Source organism: Solea solea, chromosome 2 (genome assembly GCF_958295425.1).
Source record: "Solea solea chromosome 2, fSolSol10.1, whole genome shotgun sequence".
Lineage (NCBI taxonomy): Eukaryota > Metazoa > Chordata > Actinopteri > Pleuronectiformes > Soleidae > Solea > Solea solea.
In genome coordinates, this window is record NC_081135.1 from 17,283,604 (window position 1) to 17,308,188 (window position 24,585).

General features: G+C 38.4%; 1 protein-coding gene across 2 annotated transcripts in view; it reads left to right on the forward strand.

Annotated features, from left to right (window-relative positions):
• LOC131444761 (inactive dipeptidyl peptidase 10-like) overlaps positions 1-24,585 on the forward strand; it is a 278,070-nt gene that overhangs the window by 98,321 nt on the left and 155,164 nt on the right. The window contains exon 1 of one of the 2 annotated variants that reach the window (XM_058615398.1): positions 19,797-20,180. The exons of the other annotated variant lie outside the window; for it this stretch is intronic. Within the exon in view, the coding sequence (XP_058471381.1) occupies positions 20,124-20,180 (57 nt within the window). The 5' untranslated portion in view covers positions 19,797-20,123. Of the gene's footprint in view, positions 1-19,796; positions 20,181-24,585 lie in introns of those variants that run through there. 2 annotated transcript variants of the gene reach the window in all.

Genomic DNA, 24,585 nt, shown 5'->3' on the forward strand with positions numbered 1-24,585 from the left:
AAAAGAACTCATGTTACATTTTGACACCACATCACTGAGTGGACTCATATTTCCTCTGAGGGCTGGAGGAGAGGGCTTATCCTGCATGGAGTTGTTGCAGACACTGGCCCACTTAAGGACCACTGTTTGTCTTTTTTCTGAGCTATCAGCGTTCCCAAGGCAGATGCAAGTTAATGTTTCAGCTAGCTGAAGGCATCTTTAAGTCAGCCATGGTAACAAGGATCCTTGCTGATCATATTTGCATTTTTTTCCCCTCTCTCTCTCCCTCTCTCTTCTCAGCATCCCTAACAGGGAACTTAACGACTTTATTTGCTTCCATGTTTGAAAGATCATGCACACTTGTGTTTTCTCAAACTTTGAACTCTGTAGAGGTTTGTATGTGCAGGACTGTGCTGCTGTGTTGCAGAATTTGGAGCAGTTTTGATTTCTATAAGCTATAGCAAAGCTATTTCCACAAATACCCCTTTAATTTTTCTCACATGATATATCTTTGTTGGGGGGTTAGCACAGTCACCTCACAATTAGCAGGTTGGTTTGTATTTTGTTTGCACTCTTTTCGTTCTGCATTCTGCATGTACTTCCCTGTAATTATGATTATGGTCCTCCTTCAGATAAAAACAATCTGATAAGTGTTTCAGCTACCCATCGTAATTTGTGTCCATTAGCACATGACAAAATTAAAGGAGGGACATTGATTTTCTCCTTTGCAGTTGTTTGCTTAGTTTCAGAAAGTATTCAAAGTACATTCAGTGAAAGAATCACTTTGTTCACTGCAGTCTCTGCTGATCACCGTCTCTCCTTCACTCGCTCATGGGTGGGGACACACAAGAATACGTTCATAATTCAGTGAGTGACTTGTTCAGGGAACGACTCACGTCAATTTGCAGCAGTCTCCACTCGCCCGCTCTGCTCAGCTGAACTGTGAGATGAGCAAATCGTTTCAGTAAGAGATTCAGTTCAGTTCAGTCAACACTAGACCATGTTCAGACCTGGTATTGACATTCAATCTGGGTCATCTGATCACAAGTAGACAGTGCTGCGTTATGGTAAATGGTCTGTATTTATAGCGCTTTTCTTTTCTTGATAACTACTCAAAGCTGCTTTACACTACAGTTTTGCCATTCAGCCATTCACACCCTTTCACTCACACATTCACTCAGTACATCTATGTGTATGACAGATCTTTGGACTGCACCACTGGTTAGAGACTAACGGAGCCAGGAATGAAACCCTTGACCTTTTAGTAGAAAGACAACTTGCTCTATCTGTCATCTCTCATCGTCACCTCAAATTCAGGTTTGCGTCCTGCATCACCTAACGTGTCCTGAATGTGTCTTTAGATCCCACCTCCGGATGTACAAAATTCTTCTTTTATCTAGCCAATTCCACAGTGTTAAAGCTCCTAATATTAATGCTTTTATACATCTGTTGTCAGCACTACATCCATGTGTGAAATATGAGCTTTGCACATTACTGGAATAAACACTATCACTAAATACTAAAAAAATAATAAATACATTAATAGTGCATATATTGCTATATTAAGCTACTAAATGAAATTTGCAATGTTAACCTCATGTTGGGTAAATTATTTAGCTTAATGGAAAGTTATTATTAGTCCTATATCTGTATTTGTTCTATATTTGTACAAAAGAAACATACTCATGCAGACACACACACACACACACGTGATGGGGTTGCAAAACAGCATTGATTTGTGGATATGTAAATAATCCCTGCTTTGGGATGACAAATAGTGATCTTTTCTAAGTCGGCTTCTTCACAACTAAAAATAAAATTAAAGCTCCAGAGTTATGAATTATAAAAGAATCATGCAATGCATCACACAGCACACAGTTTTATTTAAGCTCATTCAGACCCTGATCAATATTTGACAAATGTCTGTTTGCCTTTTAGATATTATAACAAAAACTGGGATCAAAAATGTCTTAAAAATCCTTTATAATGTTAAAATGATCATTTTATCCACAGCTGGCTCTGGAAAAGTATTTGTCACACTGGATATATTTCCTCTATAAATACTAGTAGATAGAAAATGTTGTATTCATGGCTTCAAATGTGATATTTTACTGAAATGTGTTCAGTGGGCATTCACAATACATCTGCATAAACATGTTTTTGTCAAGCAGATGAGAAATCATGATGCATATCACATGTTAATACCAGATTTAAATGTATGACCATAATGGCAGAGGCAGTGCCTAGCACTGTTCCTGGTGAGACAGAGGAGGAGGAGCAGGACCCAGAGGCACCCCACCGTGTCCAGAACCTCCAAGCTCAGCATGCTGCAACCACTAGTGGCGCCACAATTTTGATTGTGGGTGGGCCTCCAGAAAACTGGATAAGGCGGAAAAAAACGAGTTCCCCCTCATCTCTGTTTCAGCGTTTTTCTGCGGCACTGAGGACAGCGACTCAGTAGCCTACCCGTGTGGCTCTTGTGTCCTCGGAGCGTTTCTTTGTGAATTTAAATGAAAACAAGCTGCTTTGCTTTGCCATGTTTTTGTCGACGTTTCATATATTAGCTAATAGCTATACTGTCTGTGTTTGTCTCATTCTGGGTCTATTTTAGCTGGTACTATATAGGAGTTGTTGGTCTTCTACTGTCGCATTTGATACATTTGTGTCACTTAGTTAAATCTAAATGAGAATTTCAAATGTCAGTCTCAAAATAACACATTTAAAGTCACTGATGAGCCAGCAGTGGGTCAACAAGTTGTTTCTATGGATTTTGGTTTTGTAGAAAATATTTTAAATGTTCTTGCCTCATCTTATAAAATGAATGTATTTTATCTGTTGCTATTGCATGAATTAAATATTGAATGAAAAAAAAAAACATATGAACGGAATGGTGTTCTGCCTTTGTTTAGTATGTTATCTGATACCCACTAATCTTACTGTGAAAGAGGCTTTTATGATCCATTGTAGAGGCTGCAATGTTGCATAGTATTGCTTTAGGTGAATTTTCTGTTCATAATTTGTTTTTATAAACTGGATCCAGTCAGAGACATTTTTTTTTAAATAACAAAAACATTTTGCACATTAGTTTTCATCAAAGAACGTACATTGTCAAAGAAATGATCATGTTCTGCATAACTTGCGTGAATGACCTTACGTGGTGCATTCAGCCTCAGCTTTTCCGTGGTGAGGATGAAACAGTTCAGCCAATGTCGAAGAAAGCCTGAAGGCTATCAAAGCCCTTTGCTCCACAGCCAAGCTCTTGCCTGCCTCTGTTGATCATTGATAACAGAATGCAGAAAACAAGAAGTGAGAATGCTGAGTGTCTCACTCCTGCTACAGGTTAGGATGAGACCGAGTGTCTTTGATCATAGAGGGAGTCTTGGAGCTTCTCGTTACCCTCTTTCCTCTTTCCTCAAAGTCCCAGGGGCTGTATTGATTTTGAATAATACGTTGTGTCTGTGCTGCTACATACATGCATAATTAGGTCTCAGGCAGCAGCTCATGTGCATGTTTTGGCTTAGAGTTCCAAATGTGGTTTGGTTTTAGAGGCAGGGGTTGGGATTAATAGAAGAACTATGTACAAAAAAAAGAAAATAAAAAAGTAGACTTTCAACTGCTTTACATATCAGAATCAGGTTTACACAAAAGTTTGAATCAGTTTTTCCATTACTCTGTGTCGCACAACTAAAAAACATAGACCATACAAGATAAAAGGATAGGATGGACAGTAAAATAAAAACAGTGTCTAATAAGGTAAATAAGTTATCTGTCTAACAGGCATGGGCTCAAAATGTAATATCATCAAAATGTTAGGTCACTGTTATACTGACCAAAGTTATTGTGATTCATGATATTATTTCAACAATGTAAAAATCTATAGTAATTGTAAAATGACTCTAAAACACACTTAAATCCATTGCAGATACATATTTTAGTGGAAAGAATAAGCACATGAACAAAATAAGGCAATGCAAAATGAACCAATGGTGAGTGACTGATGGTAAGTTATACAACAAATCATTAAAAGTATTCACCATTTCCCCAGTCATGATAGTCCTGGCAATGGAACATGGAGGGATTTCTCTTGTAATGGGTGATTAAACCATAAACCACCCCTCCATTGCATGCATACGCTCACCTGTCAGTTGGTTCAACAGTGTGGCTTGCTGATGTGTCTTGTAACCACATTTGATGACCGTCCACTTTGACTCCTAAGATTTTTGTACTCTACTCATTGATGAATTTGATGTTGAATTATGGGTCTGGTAATAATAAGAAATTATTGAAAATAGCGGACATTCAGCAGCATGGTGTTTATTGACCCACTTTCTGTAGAATCCCACCTTTATAAGGTTTCTTTGCAGCATAGGTAGATGTTTTCAGTGCTGGAGTAGTGACCACAACACAAAAGGGACTTGTATGTATAGCCAATTTACCCACAGCTGTAAAAAGAGCAGGTGTCGATGATGTTAATAGAGAGTGTTAATAGAAAAGGTGCAGAAGTTTTGTTTCTTGCTGGGATCATTAACTTTCAAAAGGACTTGAACATGTCTGAACTGATCACTCTGGGTGAATTTAAATCAGTTTTAACGGACAGAGAAAAGCGTTTTCTTGATGGTGTAGCTGCGCTAATTGAGTTTTAATTACTGACCTGTTTGCTTGTGTCGTAGTTTGGTTGTTTTCTGTAATGTGTGTTTTTATGATGTAACATTTAACTCTTCTGATGCTGCCAGGTCCCTCTTGAAAAGGAGATTTTAATCTCAGTGAGACTTTTATTACCTGCTTAATAAAGGTTTTTGTAGATACAGTTTGATGTTTACTATTTAGCTATTGATCATTTAGTCTAAAAAAGTTCCCACTCCAGCGTTAAGACACTGGGATTTGTAGGAAAACAAATAGGGAAACATCTGCACCCTGTCTTGTAAGACTCAAAAAACTATTTAAACAATACATCTTTGCATGTGCACCAACCCTTTTACCAGCACAAACTTTGGTGAAAACATAAGACTAAGTAGTTCACCTCTTCAGCAGCATGAGTACAACACTCTGCTCCACCACTCGGATTTTGGTTCAATATATTGCTATAATGAAAAGTGAAATGTTGGACTTTATTGATCCCTGTGGGGAGCTGTTATTCTCTGGCATCCACAGTCTGGTCAGATGTGTTAGAAATTCAGGGTTTCATCCAGGGACACCTGGGCAGACTGGATGCCTGTAGGTCCGGTGTTCAATATATTATTTATGACTGTATGGTATTATTGTCCACTCACAGTAACAGGTACAAGATTGTTTCTATATTATTCTAATCAGAAATAGTCATGAAAAACAGACCAAAACGCAACTTTGTTGTTTGTAAGGTCAAATTAAAAATACACACACAAACATACACACTGAGGACACTGCATTGACTACCTTTAATTTAGTCAGCCTTAACAAAGCATTATCCCTCACCTTAACCACAATCAGTTAATGTCTAACTCTAACCTTAACCTAACCACAATTCAAATCTTAGCCGTTAAATTAACTAGCTCATCAGAAGTTAGGTTTTGCCTCAGTAGGACCAGGTTTTGGTTTTCATGAAGACTACTGGTCCCGACAATGTCGCTGATGCCATAGAAGGTCCTTAGTACACACACACACACACATTACATAGCCTAACAGCAACAACACCAAAGATGCCAGTATTGCATTGACCTTATTTTGAAGAAGACATTACTGTATTTTGATTATGTTGACATGACATTCTCACACATATTCCATGTCACGTGTTACAAAGCATAGACTGATTATGACCCCCATTTACATTACGACCACTGCTTGTTAAAATGGCATGGGATGTTGTAATCTGATCCAGACTTACACTTACTTGCTTATATTTGAGTATAACCTTATTCTGGTTAAGGTCACAGGGAAATGCTGTTTATATAGCAGTGTCAAATTCAGACTCTGTCTGATAAAACACTTTCACTATATTTCACTGGATTTAGGTCCTATCCACACCGAAACGAAAAGAAACAAAACCTAAGCAATTTGTTTACTTTGTTGTTTGACAAAAAAAAACAAAAAACATATCCATAAACATGGCATAATTTCCTCATCCACACTAAACACCCAAATAGCCATTTTTATTCATCCTTTATTTAGCCAGGTAGGTCCCATTGATATACAAGATCGCTACGGGTAGCCCGTGGCCAAGGGGAAAGGGAACTTGACTTGTAACCGGAAGGTTGCTGGTTCAAATCCCCACCTGGCCAAAAAGGGCTGGGGTACCCCTGAGCAAGGTACCCAACTCCCAATACTCCCCTGGCGCTAGTCAGTGTGTAAATAAAATTAAACTTTTTCTTCCAGGGAGTCCTGGTCAATATAGCAGCAAATATAGTAATTTTCAGTCAAATGTTATAATTACACTCATTACTTTAATACACAACCAGAAATAAGATGTGTTGTATATCTGGACTTATTCTATTTCCTGTCTATTGACTCAAAGTGCTAGTTTAGGGCTTTTAGTGTGGTTGTATGTGGTAGTATGGAGTGCAGGAGGCGACATCTGCAGAGGAAAAAAAGGAACATAACTCATGGCCATGCAGTAATAACATGTTATTGTTATTATTTGTCATCTGCTATTATTATTGTGATACAAGTGGTGGTAGAAGTGAGGTAGAAAATCAGCTACAACTTTTTTTTCATCTAAGTGAGCCGTCCTGCATGAGCAGCTGGCTGTAATACGGGCATGCATCCACAACATAGAATACCTACATCTATAATGATTTACAACATTGTATTATTGTGAGGGGTTTACCTAATATTGTGAATAAAATTTGCCAAAAATTATGAAAATGTATGTTTTTTCCAAAGAGGTGTACATTTTGAGGAGATAAAAATATTTTTTTATTGCTGTATGACAATTGAATTTTCAAGGAAAAATATATATGAAGGCCCCGGTTTACTTCCGAGCATCATGCACATGGCACAATTTGCATTATCGACATGTAACCCAGATTTTGGAAATGTGCGCATAGAGGGCGTTGGATGCATGTGGACAGCGCATGTGCAAACTCAACAGAAAAAACATTTAGACTACAAAAGTAGTCGCCAAGGATAGTTATCCGAGCCTTGACCTGGTGACCCTCGAACTGGCTGACACCCCGACTCCCCTGCCGAAGGGCCTTTCAGCTGGTGAATCTATCAAACCAGACGTGTCCAAGGGAGCTGTAGCATTGTTCTCTTCCTCTTTGGTAGGAATTCTCTGCATCCAGACTTCTCCCACCACCCAATGGTGAAGTCAGATACTACAGGACCCTGACGCGTGAGTATACCGCGGTCCATGATATGCAACGTGCAAAAGTATGCATGTGTGCAGAAGTATACCAGGGCCTTAACAAACAATAATGTGTGTTATTAATGTATGGCCAAATGTTACGTCTCTTTTTCCCACATTTTATTAACTGTGCCCTATAGGGAGCATAAAAGGGGCTGACAACATGGCTGCCAGCAGAGACTGATTCTAACCATGAACTCTCAATGTCCAAAGAATATGTTCACCAATTCATTCTGTCCCCTGATTTCCTTTCACCCCAACCGGCCGAGGCAGATGGCTACATATCTTTGAGTCTATTTCTGAGATTTTTACCTGTGAAACATAGGATTTACAACACAGAAGTCACATAATAACTCAATGATGGAGGCTACAGTGGATCAACAACTCCTGTGTGCTGACAGCAGAGACGCAAACTGAAGCTTGAAAAAAGGTGGTCTCATGGTATAATAAAGAAGCGTACATAGTCTGAAGATATTGTAGACTTTAGCTGCAGAGTCTATTAGATTTGCCTTTTGTCAAGAGGCTTAAATATATATCTTTCCTGTTATTTGCACTGAAAGCCATATCCTGGTTTGTAGATGCATAACTGTGAAACACACTTGTCTTTGTTCAAACTGCAAAGGTTAAAGGTGTTTTTTCCCCCCATTGAGCAGCATTTTACTCGAGTGATTTTGATTGTGGGATATTTTGCGAAACACTCACTCACACACTCACTCTTGCATAATGAATGAGGCCTCTGCTGGTCATCTGGTGCAGCTGATGATTATACGCCTGAGGTAGAGCATTTGGAAAACCCAAACAGCAGAGCAAATTGACCATTTTGATGTTACTATTTATGGCACTGGGAGGCTCAAATTGGTGCTGATACTGTATGTAAATACTGGTGGCTCTTAAAAACAAACAAATGGATACAGAAAATGGCTTTTAATGTTTTTTTTCAAGTCAAGGTTCCTACCTTAAGGAAGAATCCTTAAGATTACACAACATAAACCAGGGGTGGGCAACATAATTGTTCCAGAGGGTCACAGTGACATAAGTGAAGGAAGTCTTGTCTGGCTCCTGTGTTGTGTAAATCGAAAATGCACTCATCTGAGCAGCTCGGCATTTTATGGTCATAAGAGGAGGGGTCAAGTACTGATGGTGCTTTGACGTTGTGCAGCAGTGAAAACTGGTGTGAGTGAAGTCAGTCTTATTGTGTTTCACTGTTATTTTTAGGTTAATTATCAAGTTAGTAATATGCACTAAATAAGTAGGTGCCGAGTTCACACACACAGACATTGACCTATGTGACATGTTTTAACAGTGATGCTCATTGTTGTTTTAAAATGTGCTTTAGAAATAAACTTTCACTTAACTTTGACTTACTAACTTTATGAAAGTGATAACCATTGCTGTGAGGCCTGGAAAACATTCAAATAATAAAGCCACAGAACTCCTGTTTTAGCCCTTTAAGTATTCAGTTTAACAGTAAGAAGAGGAAAAGTGCCAAAAAATGTAATATTTAAAATGTTTAAATTATTATCTTTAATTAATTAAATTGCAAGCTGTAGAAGTGCAGCTACAGTTTATAAAATTAATATTGTTTTAAATAATACATGTAATAGCATCATGAAGTGCAGCATCAGCAATTTCAAAATAATAATCCACAAATATATTACTGCTGCTAACGGTTTACAAAATAAGACACCACCAAAGCTTTCAATGGTAAAATAAGGGTACAAAGAGTGAAATGCAACTTCAATTTTCAATAAATCTAGGAAGAAACAATTCTTACGTTTTAAAACTTTTAGCATGCATTTAGCATTTTGGAAAAAAAATAGTGTAAATATGGTACAGCAGCAGTATAAAATAATGAAACAGCAACTATGTACAACTAAATAAATCCTGGGATAATAATTCCTTAAAGTGAGGCCAATACTTAGAAAACAATAAAAACACACGTCTCTTTCACAAACAACAACAATGCACTTCACACCTCATTACATTACATATCATTTAGCAGACGCTTTTATCCAAAGCAACTTACAAGGGAATTGAGTGCCAGAGGTGGAGTTGAACTTGCAACCATGAAGTCTTTGCACACAGGGTCTTAACCACAGGCGGTCATACAAAGTAGTATGCATTAAGGATGTGGCATTGGATCAGTGCGTTGATTCACATGCCTTTTGTGACTTTTTCAGCAGCAATGGAGACATTTTATCTCTATCTGGAATTCCATTACTACTATTTCACCATTATTGGCCAAGGGGCAAATGCACCTAGCTTATTAAAGCAATGGGAGATGGTGCTGTGTTTGCTTCATTTTGTGTTATGCCCAGCAAATTCCAAATACACACCCAAGAGTATCAGTAACAACCACATGCTTTTAAACAAGTAAAGTCGATTTGGACTATTTTAGATGCAACTCCATGATTCACCCACTATGGTTTAGTTCACTGAAAACAGAATCCCCATTTTTGAATATCTGTTTACATCTTATCATGCTAAACATTTAAAGTAAAGAAAAAGTGAAGAATACTAAACCATGAAAAGTTTATATTAGAACTCTGGGGTGATATTTTTCCTCACAGCAACAAGAGCTAGAAAAGAATAGTTGCTGTAATTATGTGATGTTCTGGATGTGGAGTTGTTCTGGCTAAGCCACACTGGCACACAGTGGAGTTCAGTCATGAAACTTTCATCAGCAGCCCGGTGGCGTGGAGTTCCTGAATGTCTGCACTAAATTGCCCCAGGGTCATAAATACTTTATCAACAGCAGACATCTCAGCAAAACACTTCCCTGCGGCTCTCTCTCTTTCACTTTCTTTCTGTCTATATTTCTCTCTCTCTCTCTCTCTTTCGTTCTCTCTCCCCTTCCCTTTTCTCTCTCCTGCACTCTGAATTTCCACCCTCTCACACACACAATCTCCACACCTCTGCTAAGTAGTTTCAAGGAAAGCATTTCACCTGACAACTGCATACTCTCACCACCTCACCTCACCTTTTCAACCCCATCATGGCATACGCTGTGATATAGGCATAAGTCTCTATGAGGGCTGTCACTTTTTTGTCAAAATATTACATGATAATACATGCCATTTCTTTGAAGATAAAAAAAAATACTTTTAGTGGTTGAATGTTATGCTTGATTCATTTCTGACTTCTGACTCAAATTTGGGTATAGAAAGTGAATTTGGTTTGTTTTTCGCCAAATATTCTTTTACTTGTTCTTAGACCAAGCAATGCTCACAGCCCCCTATTTGAGTTGCATGTTCAGCCACTATCAAAATAAATCTTCTTACTGTAGTGAAGCAAAACAATAAAAGTTACCATCTCTCATCTTATGGAAAAGACTGAAATCACACGTCTGACACTTTTGATAGAACACTGGTGTTTTTTGTCCTCGGTTATTCTCGGCTCTTCTTTTATACTTCTTTAAAAACACATGTCATAGAAAAAAACATTAAGAGACAGCTTTCATGTCCTCAGAAGTTCCTATTTGGTCAATGATTTAAACACTCATCAGTACAAAGATGCTTACAGTGAGACAGATTTTTTCCAGTTTTGTCATGAAATAATGACCACCCCTGTGTTCAACTTTTTTTTTGTCATAAAATCCTGTCCTAAAATAAAAAAAAACCAAATAAACACAGTGAAAGCAAAGCTTATTAAGGATCAATATAATTACGGACTTGGTCTTTTTTTTCCCCCACCATTGCTGTAGTCTTTATGTGCTTTTAAAACTGTCAATTCCAACTGTGAAATATAGAGACTGGCCTAGTCTCTATATTTCTGACCAAGCCAGTTGTTGCATTTACTCTTTAAATGATCATATGATCATTTTACATGGAGCAAACATAATTATTATATGATGCAGTTAAGAGTTAGGGTGGGGAACAGGTTGTATTTTTCCAGTAATGAGATTATGTACAAAATAAATGCAAAGAAATACAACTACACAACTTACATTTCAAGTCACTCAATGCAGGACAAGGTTCAAGCTTCTCTATTTCTTTGCGGAAGAAGGTTTTTGAGCCTCCAGATTTTCATCAACAGCGTTTGAGAAACATTTTAGTTTCTATCTCACCTACTGTTTTATAAAAAGATTTACCGTTGTCAAAACTAATATATCAATGCTACAGATATTGATTTGGTTGGTCTGCTTTCGGACAGAAACTTAGATCTAGTTCCCATGTTTGGGTCCGGTTTAGGCACGATGCCTTTGCAACACCATTGTTTACTTGCAGAAATAGATGCTTTTGTTTATTTTTTTTTATTTTTTTTTAACAACATAATGCATAATCAGTTGCTATTTATGGCTCTTTGGCATATCTTCCATGACTATAAATGCAGTATTTTATCTGTGGTCTATGCCGCATCATGTTGATGGAAACAATGTGAATTTTCATTTTGCAAAAAAAAAAACAACAATAATCAAATGTGCAATACATTTGAATGTAAACCAGCTATTACATCGACTTCTGAGAGCCTACAACAGTAAGATCATTTTAAGTAAATGGTTTCAAAGATGCCCAATGAAGATGCAACCTTTACCTTTAAATGGCACAACTCTCCAAAGGTTATTAGATATATTCATCCTCCACAAGCATCACTTATGTGCATAGCTCTCTGTTCCAGGCAAACTCCATTAGTATCTCTCTGAAAGTGGTGCACATAAGCACAGGTTAAGAGGAATTTATGCTAATGAGCTCCACAGATACACTCAACACACCCGAAAAGAATGAAACACCTTTTGTTTTCTCCCTTGCTTTTTAACTTACATTCTTCCTCTGATACAATAGATGTTGACCTTCAAAGATGTCCACCCCATGCTGTACACCATGCTATATTTGTTACACAGTGTTTACAATTACTTCACGTCTCTGACATTCCAAAGTTAGAGCAGGTCAAACAGAGGATGTCAATATTTGAGCATCAGTGTTTTGAGTGAAAGAGATGTTCCGACTCCACTCTGTACCAAGGTCTTTTGCTGGCATTTCTCTCATTTCCGTGAAATATTCGACAGCAGATTTACATCTGCATGTGGTGGAGAGAGAATACTTGTTGAAATATATGTTCCATTAAACAGTACATGCAAACAACAAGGAACATTTATTCATTCATTCATTCATTGTCTACCACTTTATCCTGCATATGAGGGTAGTGGGGGAGCTGGAGCCAATCCCATCTGACATAGGTTGAAAGGCAGGGTACACCCTGGACAGGTCACCAGTTCATCACAGGGCAAACACACACAAACAACCATTTACTCTCATATTCGGTCAATTTACAGTGACAAATAAATGAAATACTTTGAAAACATAAAGCCTTAGCAGAATACGGAGGAACTGCAATATGCTCAGTGACAGAACATTTGAAACATTTAAATACATTAAGGGATGGCCCCCAAGAAATAGATTTGACTATGTGCACTTACAACTTCCGCTAAAATGTAACCCAGCTCCTAAACTTCTGGTCAGTGGTCACTAAAAGGAAACTTGGAAGTAAGGTAACTTTAGTGATTTGAACTTCCAATATCAATCAACAATGTTTACATAGTTAACCCTGAGGGACTCAGTGGCCTAAGAGGAAAAAGGCATTTAAATTTCAGCATCATGATGAGACAACAGCAGAGCACTGCGGCATCACTTTGCTCAACTGCTGCTAAATTATATAATTCATTGCTAAACACTCTTGGTAACTTCTGCAGACTTTGACTCTAGATCATCTCTGCATCTTTAGCTGAGAGTTTACTCGTGCTGGCTTAGTGAAAACCAGGAAGAGTTTTTAGTTTAAACGTCAGCGTGTTCCTTCTGTTTCCAAAACACTGTTAGTTTTGCTACCACCCTAGACTTACCCCATGTCTTTGGTGAGCCTGCAGAGCATTCTGAAAGGACAACTCCATATTCCTGTTCTCTTTGAACCCTTGTTTTGGCATCTCACTACCTCACACATTTTTCAGACAACCAAGGTTAAGTCTTTAACCTAAACTACACTGTCCTCTCACTTGACGAGCCTAGCTATCATGCTCCCACCTTCCCTCCGTCAGTCGTGATGTAAAAGGGAGAGAGAGAGTCAAATGGAGCTGATACACTTTACCAGCAATGTGTGACAATGGTTTGAATGTAAAGAACGCTTGTTTATATTTAAATGATAACTACACTACAGTGATCTTTATTCACTTTTCTTAATTAATTAATTCAGATAAATCTGGGCTCAAGCCAATGATAGCCATCTGTTTTTTAATCAGCCTGCTGTTTTTGTCATGAACACAGACGGTGCCTCCCCAGCAAAGAAAGGCACTCGCCAACATTCCCTGACAGAGGACATGTGAAACGGTTATTGCAAATATCAAAGGATCTCGTCACATCACTAAATTGGTGATGTGATTGCAAATTAGTGAGGAAATTTAGACTTGTTATATTTTTAAGGTTCCTCATGTTCCTCATGCCTCAAAGTTATCAACTTTGAGGCTCTATTTTGTAGATGGGGCTCTGGTCCTTAAACACTCCAACATCAGTCCACCATTAGGCTGGTTTCACACTGGATGTGTGTGGCACGTGATGACAGCAGTGCTGATCTGCTGTGTCTCACCCAGTTCACATTGTGTGTGAGTGTCTCCTGCTTGACTGTGGTGGAGCATCTCTGCAACTTCTGCTTTGTTTCTGTTTTGAAAACCATAACACATACTTTAAAATGCTTTAACTCAGTCAATTTGAATTGATTTTCCTCAATCCAAGCTCTGACATTCATAATGTCTAAGTACATGTAGCTGGTTAAGTGTTAAGTGCTGGTGAAGTCCATAATGTATTGACAGAGATTATCAATGTTCAATCATCAATGTTTGCATAAGTGTAAAATTGCTTTTATATATGAAATATATGAATACATATATATACACATATGTATGTATATATATATATATATATATACACATATATATATATATAAATAATTTTTATTATTAATAATTATTTTTTGCTTTAGTATCGGCTGACATTTTGTGCTGTCATGTTTCTACAGTACCCTCAACAAACAAACTAACCAGAGAGTATATTTCACATTTGGAAGCATAACCTTATCACACAAACAAAGAACAACAACATCCTTCCTGATTTTCAAGGGCCACTGTAATTCCCTGAAACACTTTGGAAGGGGAGGAATAGGAGGAGGAATCCTCCATCTATTACAGCCTGCAGTCTAACCATCAGATGTCACCATTTCTTACACATTGCAACCTTATGTCTAATATACTATATATTTAAATGATGATGTACATCAGCATTCTAATGTCAGGTGGAAAAAAAAAAACAGGCCCACAAAACAAAAATATACATAAAGCACTTAAGATGCACATACAATATTGTTGTATAGACTAAAATGAATGAGTGGTAAATAATTACATTAAATCAATTATTTGTTTTAGCTTTTTTATAGCTAACTAACATATCTTTACTCTTGTTGTACTCTATGTTGTCTACATTTCTCTGCTCAGATCACACCATGTGAAGTTACTTCTTTTTCCCTCCCTCCTCATGTCTCCCTGGAGTGTATGTCTCTCTCACTCCATAGTTCAAACAGTGAGTATTTTTGCTGTGGAGCTGCTGCTCTGTTTCATGCAGGGTTTGCTACTGGTAATGGAATAATATACATTTAAACGACACTCTGTACTCAACAAAATACCAGGACTCATCAGTTTGAAGCTGCATACATTTCGCATTAAAAGCCTTCTTTAAAACAATGAATGGATTCAGGGAACTGAAATAGTAAATTGCTGAAACAGAAACAGGAAGTATTGGACTTGTGGCATATGCAAGAGATTGCAACATTGAATTATGCGACATTGTTGTGAAATGTTTTTTTCTTCCTGTTTATGTTGCTCTTGCACTTCATGGGAATAATAGATGAGAGTTCTAATCCCAGGAAAACCATACACTATTCACTTATCATGTGTCCTGACTGAAAATGAAGCAAGACATTCAGCAATATAAGTTCTCTGGTCATGCATCCAGTGTGGGCCCAATTCACTAATCAGTTGAAAAAACTTAAGATACAACAGGCCTTCAAGAATTCTTATGGTTGAAATAAGAAAGAACAAGGTGGCAGACTTCACCCCATTCACGCAACAAGCCTCTGTCGGCCTCTGTTGGTCATCTTGGCAAGTGCAAGTGTGGAATCACAGACAGACAGACAGACACACAGACCCACTAAAAACAATACTTCACTCCCACTACATGGGGTGAAGTAACTACAACCGACATTGAAACGGGGTTAGGCTAAACTTAACCCACCTGGAAAATTAATACAAAATCTGGTCTTTGGTATGGTTTGTATTTCTTGCTTCTTGGAGTGATATGGAATAGTGCCGTTTGGACTCCTTCCTGTCAGTTCCTGTTTTACTTATATTCTCATTTCCCTCTTCTGCCCTCATGGGTTTCACCTGTGTTCAATTATTCCTGTCTCTGAAATAAATCTCTGTGCTCTCCAGTCTCTTGCTATGTTTGTATATCTGTGTTGTTTGTCTGTTCAGGTCATGGCTCTTCCCTCATGTTTTGCTGATTTTTTTGGACCACATGTAAGCCTATTTATTTCCACTTATCTTTTCTCTATCTGCTTCTGGTGTGAAAATAGGATTAATACTTGCCATATTATTTTCTTAAGTCCATCATTCATTCTGCCATATGTGTTCTAGAGGTTCTTTTATTTTCCTTATGTGTACTTTTGTGGGACACTGTATATAAGGTTTGGTGTGACCGAGCTTGGTTACTGATAATGTGACCTATATTATGTGTGTCGGGTTACATGAAAACCTATGGCTATCCTGCACATTATCCTTCTCTGGTAAGATGATCACATGCCTAGGGATTTTACAGTCACTAAGCTCCGCAGGGTTAAGTGACTCATTAAAGTGACATATATTTTCAATTGACTTGAATCTGATCTGAACATCTGTCAAATCTGATGGTCATATCACATTTGTATCACATCACATCACTCAGATCAGATATACATCAAATATGCAGCCATGACTGACAATGGTCATATCAGAATCAAGTTTTTTGCTTATTGCCAGAAATTTGCTTGTCCTATCGCCCCCTTCAATATTGATTGTTGCTCTAAACAAGAATACACATATGTACAAATGACACAATTCCAAATTTCTTCCTGTCATATGGTGCTGGTGGGGAAAGATGGAAGTAAATGGGGGTTGACAATTTTTTCACAGGAAACTTCCCAACACTATGTTTTTGCATGACATTAGACATTGACATTTTTTTTTTTCATTATTATTATTATTGTTCCAACTAAAACCTCTAAAATGCATGTAAACAAGGAGGGAATTATAAAAGTAGAAACACATGAGGAATTCCAGGCTGCTGCAGTTTTTGGACTGACAAGGAGTCTGAGATTATGAGAATTTCACATTTGAATGTTCATGGAAGCTAGAAAGCTTACATGCTAACAACTAGCAGTCAGCTAAACCAAAAACTATAATATTAACGAGCGGTAAGGGGTTACATAGAAGCGGACACATATTCAATAAATCAGCTCCCCACTACTGGTTGATGGCTATGACACAGACAATTAGCTGTGACAGTACAATTAAATGACATAGTCGACCTACTAACTGGGCATGGACGAACTGACTGACTGTCATTATCAGTAAATTTGGTTTACATCCACCTCTTGGGGGCCGTGGTGTTAAGATTTGATCATAGTGCAATAGTGTCTCCATAAATATTTCAGCTAAGGTTTGAGTTAGCTTTGCACAGCTACTAGACTTGTCCCAAAGCCACATAGACATGTCAGCATTTTTGGTTCAATGTGACAAAAAAAAGACACTCAAAAAACAACCACTATTCATTCTTTTTAATTACATACTGGTGGTTTTGTCCAACAATACAATGCACCAGAATAAAAACGCTGTTCACTGCTAAAGGACATTCAAATAAATGTGAGATAGGCACATAGTGAGAGCTGCACAAAAAAAAAATACTTTTCAGGAATAATGTGGAGGAGCAGCAATCTAATGTTGCAGTAATTCTCAATGTCCTTTGCATTAGGCATTAAGTACATGATTTAGTTGAAGTTATTTTAAGATTATTCATACCCAATATCTAAATACACAAAACATACAAATGAAGACTAAGACGAATAATTAAACTGTGCAAGTTAATCTTACAATAAGATAATAACAAAATGGTGCATTATAAAAACACAGTGTCAACAGTTTAAGGTATCAGTGTTATGAGATTGAATTGTGAATTATCCTTGTACACAAACCATGTGACAGACTTTCTCAGTGCTGCCAGCTTTGTCCAGGTTGGAGTAGCTCTCTGAAGCAGATCGATGATGGCGTCATCAACGCCAACTCTGGGAACTGCAGTGGGTCTAGAGAGGTGGCAACTTGATGTCTAAGATGGGTCAACATCAGCCTCTCAAGACCTCCATGCAGTGTGATGTCAGGGTGACCGGTCTGTAGTCGTTGAGGTCAGATGGAGAGGACTTCTTTGGAACTGGAACAACCATGACGTTAGTCTGAAACCTGGGAAAAGTCATTTTTGAGTTGGGGATGCCTCCCTTCGCCAAGTCTCTTTGAATGCATGATGCTGCATTCCCGATATTGTTGTTGCATTCTTGTTCGCTCGTCCATCTCTCTGTTTGACACCAGCTCTGCATCCTTGGCGTCTCCTCTTCAGCTCGTTGGCAAAGTTGGCCCGGAGAGCACAAACAGCTGTTCATGTAGGTAGACAATGCCTGAAAATCAACAGAAATACACTCATTTGACAGATATCCATGGTGAAATGATTTTGAAATGATTTTGCAATAAATAACTAGATACATAGTATAGTAGTGAGAAGAAGAAGAAATCAAGAAAAACCCAGTCAGTGTGATTGTGAAAAAAAACTTAGCAATTAACTTGGTAGTAGTAGTAGCTGTAGTTGGTCAGTGTGTGAGTGTGTGTGTGTCTGTGTGTGAATGTTACACCCAGCAAACACTAATGAGCATGGTAATTAACCGCCAAAGTCAGACACAAACCTAGGATATAGAATTTTTTGGTGGTATAAAAATATATATGAGACTCAACATCACAGCCTCATTCTGCTCAGTGTTGATTTTGTGTCATCAACATTAAAGTCACCAGTGTTTTCTGTTGACAGACAAACAACTATTCACTCTCACATTCATACCTACTCTCAATGTAGAGTGGCCAATTAACCTCTGCATGTTTTTGGACTGTAAGAGGAAATCAGAATACTCGCAGAATATTCACACATGAGAGGAACAAGCAAACTGGTGGCACTACAACCTTCATATAAGTATCCAGATTGAGGTGTGGTGAGCAGTGCGGACTCTTCTCTTCTACTGAACAATTCAACCCTGTTGCTTAAATCCATTAAGCAAAAACCTGAAGATTTTCTAAAGCAGCACAGAAGGGCTGAACATTAATAGTTTTCAAATCAAACCCCAATTAAAATCAATGCAACTGGCAATTCGCAAAAACTCTCATTTAATTGTTCTGGTTTTGATTTAAGTTCAACCGCAATTAGTACACTATAGTAGTCGAGGTTTTAATAGAACTGATGTTTGACTTGAGAGCAACTGACCAACTTTCTCAGTGTAGTGATGTTAATATATTGTGACATTCCCTCACTGCACACCGGAAGTGACTGGTTTTATTTATTTTTTTTTTTTTTTAGCAACATTGTGCTAGTTAAACGAGATGACTGCAAACAGGTTGGAGTTTGACTGAAAGTATCAATGAACAGTGAATTCTACACCTCCAATTTTAATGTTTTGTGCGCTGCAGCTTTATACACACAAATGCTCCCTCCATCAACTTCGATAGTTTGCCTATTTTTAGATGAAGAAACAGCATACAGAATAATGTCATTAACAAAAACACAAAACTACTTGCTACAACTTTTAGATCATATTTCACATTTAAATCACAATTGCAATATCTGAAGGAAAAAATAGTGTATTTATATATTATTCCTATATTGTTGAGCCATAGAGCACAGTGAGTGACCCAGAGTGTGGTCAGTATTTAACGCACGGTATACAGAAGAAGAAAAAAGAAAGAGTAGAGCTGGTGTTCATGGTGGCGAAACAATGAATGAAGTGCAGTGGTGATTCCAGCACCGCGGACAGCTCCCGGGCATCCACACGCTGTCACTGCTGCTTCTGAGCAAATGCAACAACATTCCTCCATCCTTACAGGAAAACCATTACAAGACCACTTGAACCCCCACATTCATCCCCACCATCTCCTCGCCCTCTAAGATGAATTCCTTCCCTCATCTGGTTACAAGTCCCCTCCACCCATGCACCCACTGAGGTATGGATTCGAAAGTGGTGAGGTGGCAAAAAAAAAAGAAAAAAAGTGAGAGCACTTTCAGCTTCCACAGATTCAATAACGAGCGTGTCCGAAACTCTCCTCCCATTTTTCTTTCCTGGAGGAGGAGGAGAATGGAGTGAGTGGAGGTGGGGGGAGGCTGATGCTGAAGTAAAAGCACACAGGCTTCATGCGTTGGCTTCTCGTCAGACGCTCTCTCTCCCTCTCTCTCTCTCTCTCTCTCTTTCTCTCCCCCTCTATCTTTCTCTCTCTCTCTCTTTCTCTCTAAGACCTCGCAGACATTCAATCGTGACGGATCTGTCCTCCACTACTCCTGTTTAAGATTCCGCATTTTGCCCTGCATCGTCGCATCCTCCTCCTCCTCACAGACAAGGGGGGAAGACGAAAAAAGCAAAGAAACTGGAATCTGGCTGTATTTTTTCCTCGTCGGGATTCAATCAAGTTTTACCCAGAGGAGTTTATTTTTCGTTTTGTATTTAATTGACAATGACAGCCACCAAGGAGCAGCCGAATCAGAGACAGAATCAACAGCAGCAGGATGAGGTACAGGCAGCTGGCTTTTTGTCTTCCTTTTGACTCTATCTGCAAGTTTGTTGCACTTTATCCATGCACATTAGTCCAGAACTCTATAGGTTAACCTGGTCTTCACCGTCAACACATGTACCATGTAATATAATTAAATCGTATGCAAACTAGTAGACAGCTGTGTTTGCAAATATTAAGTACAATGCTGCTTTTTCCGTCTCCATCAGCGTCACTTTCCGTGTCATGGTGATGGCTGGTTGAAGTTAAAACATTCACGCCGTTAGCTGTCAGCACTGGGTCACAGGAATCTCTTAACGCCGCGGGCACACGAAGCAGAGTGAGTGAGTGAGGGAGGAGAGGAAGGGGGATGGAGGGGAGAGGGAGCCTGCGCAGGGCGCATTGTAATTCAGCCGCTGCCTCTAGTCAGCTGCTGCCCCCGACACCTTGAAGGAATGGTCGTGGGAAATGGAGTGAGTACAATGTGTGCATTTCCCTTCACTCTCCCTGACTTTGGACATATTTAGACACTCAACAACAATGATTGGACTACAGGAGGTTTACATGTTCCCGGTGTAGGCACCTCACAGCTGGCGTTGCTGCCATGCAATGAGTCTCTTGGACTCTCTTGTATGTGTCCATAGTTGTGTTTGCACCAAACGCTGAGCCCCCACGCATCAATCAATTATTGATGTATCATTTGGTAAATGTTGTTAATGTGGTAGTTTATAGACAAGGCTGGCTCTAGACATGTTGGTGCCCTATAGGTGAGATAAGGAGACCCCCCTGTGAGATAAAGATTTAATCTTCAGCCAACTTTAACTTTAATTTAATTACTCACATATTCTTATAACCAGGCCCAGCCATATCTTAAGATAGGACACAAACTAGGAGCCTTTCTAGGTTCCCTCACCAAATACCAAGGTGACAGGCATTTGGACCAGATACACTATCTCAAGTCTTACTAACTGTATGTATCAGAACTGTATGTTCAGATGTCATGCATTGTCTCAGTTCTCCTCATATCTGAGCTGTCTGCAGTACAATATTTCAACTGAACTCATCACTGACTCCAGAGGTTCCATCAACGGTCATCTCACCTGATAATCAAAATCTCCGTAACACCCCCCCACCCCTGCCCCCATTCCATTCACACATTATTCTGTCACAATTTTGTGTTCCCACACAAATACTACAATTTATAGTTCAACACCAATGTTGATGAATTTAGCATCCACTCTGATATAGTGATAAACTATACTGTTAATTGTTAAATTCAACATTAACCCAGAACGTGTTTATCTCTTAGTTGTATTTTAACACAAAAAAAGAGTTCAGATTAATTTCAAATACACATTTAACACAAATAGTGTTAAATCAGTTGTTTTTACTTAACATTCAAGAGTATTGATCTCTTAGATGTATTTTGTAGGATCGGATACACCCTGAAATAGTGTAACATTTTCTGATTTATCAGACGGTGACAGTGAGGCGTCAGCCAAGCAGCAGATCACAGTCATGAGAGCAGGTCATGATCAGATGCTGTGCCTGTTGTTGTGTGTCATATTGCTACTTATGAGGACATCTGATGTGATTTAACCCTATAACATCATGGGTTTTAATGTTGTTGTTTTTTTTTTTTATTGGTATGTTAATTCTATGAAGAATAATATAATCCTTGCCCAAAACCAGGTGCCTTTTTGCCACTTAATATCTAGCTTAATTATTCCAAGTATTTATTCAATTATTATCTGTTATCTGTGCAACTGTGCTTCATAGGATAGGATAAAGTGGTAGATTGTTATCATTATTATTTTTATTATTATTATTATTATTATTATTATTGTTATTACATTTAAGCACAGGTTACTCGTGACTAAACCTACAAAACATCACTTGATGAAGCAATGTAAATAAAGTAACTTTTAGGGTTCAGGTCTGTACTTGACTCTAGCATTTATATAATTCCCATCACTTCTACACACATTTTTACACATGTCTGCCTTTGTCTCTCTTCACTTGTGCAGCCTTATAGCTTATCATCATTTAAGCTTACCAAGCCTGATCCAGTTCAATTAAGTATTTACAGTCAGTCAAGTGTTATGTCTCGGTCTTGGGCTTAATGATGCATGAATGTGCATCAAATTGTGCCCCTTAGTATTTGCTCCATCTTGTTGTCAACTTGTGACCAAGCTTTCAAAAAGTACAGTGTGTGTAATATCTTAATTAAAAGCTTTCGGATGCTTTTACTGTAACCATGATTTGTTTAATTATTTAGATGACCCTGTGTTGCATATACCATACACATGCACATGTTACCTCTAACCAGCCAGCGTGCCTTCCCATTATAGAGCAGTCATCTTTCACTGTGGGTCTTCCTCTGAGAGATTGCCAACTCTATTCTGGGTGCTCTTAATTGAATTCAGCCATGTCGCCCTATTATTCTAAGAACTCAAAACCTCAGCCTTGTAATTGACTTTCTGTGCCTGAAATGTTAGAAGTCCTCTTGAGATGTGGTTAAAATACAAACGCTTGCAGAGTTCACTGCTTTTCCTCTCTATATTTAATGCTTTCGTGAGAATTTAATTCATGCATTCATTCATTCATTCATTCATTCGTTCATTCAGTCTACCGCTTTATCCTCCACATGAAGGTCACAGGGTGGGGGGACACTTGAGCTTGACACAGGTCACAATCCTGGGCCTTATTACTTGAAGTTATACAAAGCTGCGGGACTAAAAATGGCAATACACTTAGTGTACACAGTGTCAAAGCCTTGATACATTTTTGATAACTTTCCATCAGGCAGCCAGTGGAAGTTATTGCATAAGATTTTGTGCTGGCTGCGGGTGAGAGCATTACCTCAGCAGAGCCAGGGCTATTACTGTCCCAGGCTGTGTCAACCCACAGTGCGTGTATACATATAGCTCTTTGGCATGCAGGCTCTTATCTGGGTGTGCTCTTCATCAAATTTGCATGACCATGCTAAGGGGAATTACATGGAGGGAGCTTTAAATAATATGTGGAGGAGTAGACCTGAGAGTCCTGCGCTGTTTCAGCATCTGCATGGTGCAGGATTCAGGAACTTGGTTGCTGTACATGCAGTGTGTTATCTTGGGATTGGGAATGGTGATTAACCAATCCCATGGTTGTTCTGTTGTAGACAAAACAACTTGGAGGAAGAAGAAAACTACAAACAAAAAACACCACAATGGAGCTCAGTCATATAGTGACCATGTTGCAGTTGTTACTATATTGTATATGTATGTAGGTACCTTAATTAAATTCAACAGAGAGTGAAAAATGTTAAGGCACTAATAAAATAAAGATTAGTTAATAAATAATGGTTCAGCACAAAATAAACATTCATGACTTATGGCTGGATGAGGAAATGGGACAGGAAATGGATTGCCATTTAAAAAGGAAGTAGATAAAATAAGTAATTTGCATGTTCGCCCAGGTTTTTCATTCCCACTAATGCAATGAGTTTTTCTATGTGACTTTGTTTTTGTAATCCTTCAATGAGTTACTTTGCAATCTTTAACTATACAGCATATTCAACGGTCTTTAAATGGCTTTATTTAAATATATTATCCTTATCCTAATTATTAATATCATTATTATTCGTAGTAGTAGAATTCATATAATCATTTGAACACATTCTCATTGATTAAAAAACAGAGTACATTTAAGTACATGTAATGTTTTTTTATTGGATACAAATAAAGAATTTAATATATGAAACAATACTGGTTATGGGTCAAAAGACTGCATTGAGAGAAATAATCACACAAACATTTGCCATAGCATGCCATTTTAAGACATGTTTACTGTTCACATTATGAGGAAAGCAGTGGGAGATGGTCTGAGTCAGACATGTTTGCAACAGCAGGAGAATGTCTGGAGCATAGGCGGCAGAACATGCTCCCAGTGAATTATCTGTTCTCATTTTGCCTCACTTGGGTTTTACCCAGAGATTTTGGCTAAGGAGATGGCGGAGGACTTTCCACAAGAATGTCCAGAGCGTCGTATATGTACATGCATTCATACATACAGCCTCTGTGGTCAATCTCCAGAGAATATCTTAGTACTTCAGCTATATTTGCTCCTGTGGATAACCACTACTGAACTGTTGAACCAGTTGGTTTGCATACAAACACTTACTAGTGGGGTTTGACTCAAATTGGTGCAATATGTGAGGATGGATGTCATCTTGCTGGTGCAGTGGTGAGTGCTGTCGTCTCCAGGACTGAAGCTTCTGGATCTGTCTTTCTTTGGAGATACATTTCCTCCTGCTATCCAATGGAGACAGCGTTCAAATTACACCGTGACATTTGGGAGAGCCCTATTTTCAGGTGGCATTGCTACTAAACATGTTTGCATGCACAAATGGAAGTGTCGTGGTCATTTGCAGTGTACTACACAA